This window comes from Nipponia nippon, unplaced genomic scaffold (assembly GCF_047370975.1).
Source record: "Nipponia nippon isolate SJK-2023a ecotype South Korea unplaced genomic scaffold, ASM4737097v1 scaffold_67, whole genome shotgun sequence".
Taxonomy (NCBI): Eukaryota; Metazoa; Chordata; class Aves; order Pelecaniformes; family Threskiornithidae; genus Nipponia; species Nipponia nippon.
The window spans coordinates 123788-129154 of NW_028262388.1; the positions used below are offsets into that span (position 1 = coordinate 123788).

The following is a 5367-nucleotide window of genomic DNA, read 5'->3' on the forward strand; positions in this document are numbered from 1 at the left end:
GAGCTGAAAGAAGAGACCCTTGACCATCAAACAGCTCTCTGCACCCCTCTTCTCTGCAGGGCTGTATCCCATGGGATTCTTCCAAGCAGGTCAGGCCAAAGCCTGCTCTCCTGAAGTCCTGCTCTTTGCCTTGTTCCCCTCTCTCAGGAGCCTCAACTCTACCTTCTCATCCCTGACCAGCTCTTCATTGTTTGCAAGTAGGAAGTCCTACAGGGTGCCTCAGCTCACTGCCTCCTCAGTTACCCTTGTCAGGAAGATCATAGAATTGTAGAAGCATAGAAGCATTGAGGTTGGAAAGACCTTTAAGATCATCAAGTCCAACCATAAACCTAACACTGCCAAGTCCACCACTAAACCATGTCCCTAAGCACCACATCTACCCGTCTTTTAAATACCTCCAGGATGGGGACTCAACCCCTTCCCTGGGCAGCCTGTTCCAATGCTTGATAACGCATTCAGTGAAGAAATTTTTCTTAATATCCAATCGAAAGCTCCCCTGGCCCAACTTGAGGCTGTTTCCTCTTGTCCTATCACTTGTTACTTGGGAAAAGAGACTGACGCCCACCTCGCTACAACCTCCTTTCAGGTAGTTGTAGAGAGTGAGAAGGTCTCCCCTCAGCCTCCTTTTCTCCATGCTAAACAACCCCAGCTCCCCCAGCCGCTCCTCATGAGACTTGTGCTCTAGACCCTTCACCAACTTCGTTGCCCTTCTTTGGACACTCTCAGCACCTCAATGTCCTTCTTGTAATGAGAGGCCCAAAACAGAACACAGTATTTGAGGTGCAGCCTCACCAGGGCCGAGTACAGGGGCACTATCACTCCCTGGACTCCCTGGTCCTGCTGGCCACACTATTGCAGATGCAAGGCAAGATGCTATTCTTGGCCACCAGAGCATGCTGCCAGCTCATTCAGCTGGTTGTCAACGAGCATCCCCACGTTCTTTTCCACCAGGCAGCTTTCCAATCACTCTTCCCTGAGGGCCTGTAGTGTTGTGTGGGGTTGACCCAAGTGCAGGACCCAGCACTTGGCCTTCTTGACCCTCATACAATTGGCCTCGGCCCATCAATCCAGCCTCTCCAGATCCCTCTGTAGAGCCTTCCTACCCTCCAGCAGATCAACGCTCCTGTCCAACTTGGTGTTATCTGCAAATTTACTGAGGGTGCAGTGGATCCCCTCCTCCAAATCATTGATAAAGATATTAAACAGAACTGGCCCCAGTACTGAGCCCTGGGGAACACCACTTGTGACCGGCCGCCAAGTGAGCGGCACTGACTCAATGAACTCAGTTCATTTTTCTCAGTTCATTGAGTTCCTCAGTGAACTGGCTGCACACAGACATAGCATGCTTAACTTCCTTGCTAACAAAAAAATTGAAACATGATGTAATTCAGAACACCATAACCTACTCTCCTCGACCTTATGCTAGGTGCAAACTGCATCTGACGCAGTCCGCCTTTCTCAAGGACCATTCATACAAGAGCTCTTTGAGACGTAGAGATAAAAAAGAATAGACATAAACACAATTGAAGAGTTGGCTAAAGAGATATTGAGACATACTACTGGAAGATAGGAAAGTTTTTAACTCCCTGAACCTGGAGGCAGCAGCTACATAGTTTCTTCAGCTTCTTCAGTGGGTCTTTGAGCTCCTGGCTCCTCAGGCTGTAGATGACGGGGTTCACTGCTGGAGGCACCACAGAGTACAGCACTGCCATCAACAGATCCAGGGATGGGGAGAGGATGGAGGGGGGCTTCAGGTAGGCAAAAAATGAGGTGCTTAGAAACAGGGAGACCATGGCCAGGTGAGGGAGGCATGTGGAAAAGGCTTTGTGCCGTCCCTGCTCAGAGGGGATCCCCAGCACAGCCCTGAAGATCTGCACATAGGACACCACAAGGAAAACAAAACACCCAAATCCAAAAGAGGCAGTAAACACAAGAAGCCCCACTTCCCTGAGGTAGGCATCTGAGCAGGAGAGCTTGAGGATCTGAGGGATCTCACAGAAGAACTGGTCCAGGACATTGCCTTGGCAGAGGGGTAGCGAAAATGTATTAGCAGTGTGAAAGAGAGAGTTGAGAAACCCACTGGCCCAGGCAGCTGCTGCCATGTGGACACAAGCTCTGCTGCCCAGGAGGGTCCCGTAGTGCAGGGGTTTGCAGATGGCCACATAGCGGTCATAGGCCATGACTGTGAGGAGATAAAACTCTGCTGTAGCACAGAAAAAGAAAAAAAAGACCTGTGCAGCACATCCCAAGTATGAAATGGCCCTGGTGTCCCACAGGGCATTGGCCATGGCTTTGGGGAGAGTGGTGGAGATGGAGGCCAGGTCGATGAGGGAGAGGTTGAGGAGGAAGAAGTACATGGGCGTGTGGAGGCGGTGGTCGCAGGCTATGGCAGTGATGATGAGGCCGTTGCCCAAGAGGGCAGCCAGGTAGATGGCCAGGAAGAGGCAGAAGGTCAGGAGCTGCAGCTCCCGCGTGTCTGCGAAAACCCGGAGGAGGAACTCGGTAATGAAGCTGGCGTTGGACATCTGCTGCCTCTGGTCATGAGTGACTGTCCAAGGAGGAAAATGCAGTGAGAAGTTAGGGGAGACTTCTCTAAACAAAACAAAAGCCATTTCTCCTAGATGCTCCCCTTTCTACACCCACCCCCTTTTTACTTTTCTATGGGAACTTCCTTCAGCTCCGTTTCTGAAACCCTGCTTGGTGCTGGCTGAATGTGCCATGAGAAATATGGGCTCTGCCTGCTGCCTGCCGAGGAGTCAGCCCAACTCTACAGGAGTGGGTTCATGGGAAAGGTGGGGGAAGGACCCAGTCCTGGTGTTTGACTTTGTCAGATGAAACTGCTCTTAACGCAGAAGGGCCTGTCAGCACCTGCACTCCCTGTGGGAAGGAAGCAGAATGGTAGAGGGCAATTTCAGAGTTTATTCTTAAAGTTTCCCTCCGTTTCCCCTGAGGAGTGTTCTTGGATGTCAGAAACCTCAGAATTTCTGCTGCCCTCAGGGAGAACAGAGGGACTCCTGAGAGGCAGGAGGATTGCCTGTGGCTTACAGCAGAGCGAAGGGAGCTGGTCTGTCCCTCTGCCTTGTTCCCAGCTGCCCTGGGCTTGCACCTTTCGAGATGGAGAATGACCACACTCCCATGGTGCCCTGAAGACCACCAGACACTGCTGAGAGCAGCGGGATTCACTGCAGACCACTAAATGCCTCACTTGTTCTCAAGGTCTCAGAACCCCCCTTCTAGCCAAGGACACACATGCCTCATTTCACCAACCCGACAGCATTTCCTCGGTCGTAGATTCTCTGTGTTCTCCATGGGGCTTTCAGAGAAAAGAGAGGTGCTATGGGACAGCTTTGCATCCTTGAGGGCAGTTCAAGGCTTGGAAGAGCAACTCAAATAGACAGCCAAGTGCCCTAAAGATGGCATCCCTTCTGTTTGCAGGGACTGGCTGGGCACATGTTCCTGTTGGGAGTGTCAAAAGTTCAGAACAACCCTGATGGGTCCAGCAGACATGATGCTGGAGCTGTCCATAGGCAGAAGAGCAGCTGAAGGCACTTTAGGAGGCTATTAGCAGACCTCCTGACCATTCCAAGTTGCAGCTCAGGAGTCTCAATGGCTTGTTCAAACTTGGCAGGTCCTTTTCTCTTTCGCTCCCCCACTGCCCCTCTTCTCTCCCCTGCCCTCACAGTACGAAACTGAAAACACAGACTCGGGAAATCTCCTTATCTTTATTGTAAACCCTGCCTTGAACTTCCCCTTGAAACATCCCCTTGGAGTTTCCTAGTGGTGAGCTGGAGCTGTGAGCGGCCCCGACCCACATAGCACCCTCTCAACAGCAGAAGGATCCTGTCCTGCCAGGGGTCACTCCTTCCACCCACAGCTTGTTCCTGCAGCATCGTGGGCAGCTTCCTGGGCAGGCTGAGCGCTGACCCTGGCAGGCAGCAGAGTCCCTGCCCCAGCACACAGCCCCCTGGGGTGCAGGGACCCTTCTCTGAAAGACAGCCCTGGGAACCCATGGCTGTACACCCAGCTTCACACCCTGCAGTTGTCCCCATGAAAAGGCAGCAATCGTGTCCTGTCCCTCTGACAGTGCAGCAGGGAAGCCCTGCTCTGGAGCATGTTCTTCTCCTCTACAACAGGGATACTGTAAGTCAACCTGACAGATCCTGTCAACTGTGGGAGGTACCAGCTTTAGGAGATTCCTACAGCCAGAGACTTACCGTGTCAAGGGCTGTGAACATTTCACTCCTAGTGAGCTCTCACAGTGCTGACTGCCTTTAACACCTCTCTCTGCCTGGCTCCTCTCCCCTCGGTGCCGGCAGGCAGTGCCCTCAGCCCTGCTGCGCTTTGCAGAGGAGCTGCTCCTGGGCAGAGCTGTCTCTCTGCAGGGCTGCCCACTTGCCAGCAGCTCCCTCCATCCCAGGAGCCCAGCCCAGCTCAGCAGCAGAGGCCCAGCCCAAGGCAGCACTTTCTCTGCCCCTCTGGGCTCCCTCCAGGTGTCCCTGGGGCTCCAGGGGAACCTGCTGTGAAACAGGCTGAAGGAATCACTCATGTTCCCTCTCTCAGCTGGGGAGAGACACTTCTTTCCAGCACTGTCATTTCATGTATCAGAAGAACAATGAGGCTTCAGAATCCTATTTTCTTGTCCCAGCATTAGGCAGGACACACAGACAAGGACAGGGTGTAATCTCTTTTATCCCTCCTGCTGATGGAAGCGATTCAGCTCAGTCAGTTGAGGCATCTCATTCTGGGTCTGCAGTCCTGGGGCTAGAAGGGGACGCAGCTCCCTCCCATGCCTGCCACAAACGCACAGGTGATGGGGTTCCCCTTGCCTTAGTTCAGATGGGCACAAAATAGGCACCTGCTGCTTGGGAGCCACTTGTCTCAGCTCCCGTGATAATTACTGGAGATGGAGGCCAGGAGTGAGGTGTTCAGATGCAAACACCTGGTGACATTTGAGGTGCCAGAGCTGGTCCAAGAGACATGGAGGTAACTACATGTTCTAATGTATCTGCTCTGAGAAGGTGGTATCTGGGGCATCATTTTTGAGCAGGAGGATGATTTCCTTTGAACAGCTGAGATGACAGCAGATGCACACGTTTAGGACAAGAGAATCTTTCTCTATTTGTTATTTTCTGGACAGCCTGCACAGGGATTCAGCTGATCAAATGGACTCATGGACCACAGGGAGAGCTCAGTCTCTCTCTCTCTGATCTCCATCAGCTGTACTTCCTAGAGCTCTCCTGACTATCATGAGAGTTGTCTCGTTTCATCCCCACATTGCCTAACAGATTTCAGGACGGTTACTCAATTTAATGGCCAAAGAAAGGCCTGTAGTGTTATGTGAGGTGCCAAGGCTTTCACAGACAGCTA

General features: G+C 52.3%; 1 protein-coding gene across 1 annotated transcript; it reads right to left on the reverse strand.

Annotated features, from left to right (window-relative positions):
- Positions 1–1556: 1556 nt before the first annotated feature.
- LOC148051124 (olfactory receptor 14C36-like) lies at positions 1557–2525 on the reverse strand. Its single transcript, XM_087738361.1, has one exon. It carries the CDS (start codon positions 2523–2525, stop codon positions 1557–1559), a length of 969 nt encoding a protein of 322 aa, XP_087594487.1.
- Positions 2526–5367: the final 2842 nt, after the last annotated feature.

Excerpts from the sequence above, each read along its gene's own strand:
- LOC148051124 (XM_087738361.1), bottom strand. The coding sequence starts at position 2,525 with ATGTCCAACGCCAGCTTCATTACCGAGTTCCTCCTCCGGGTTTTCGCA.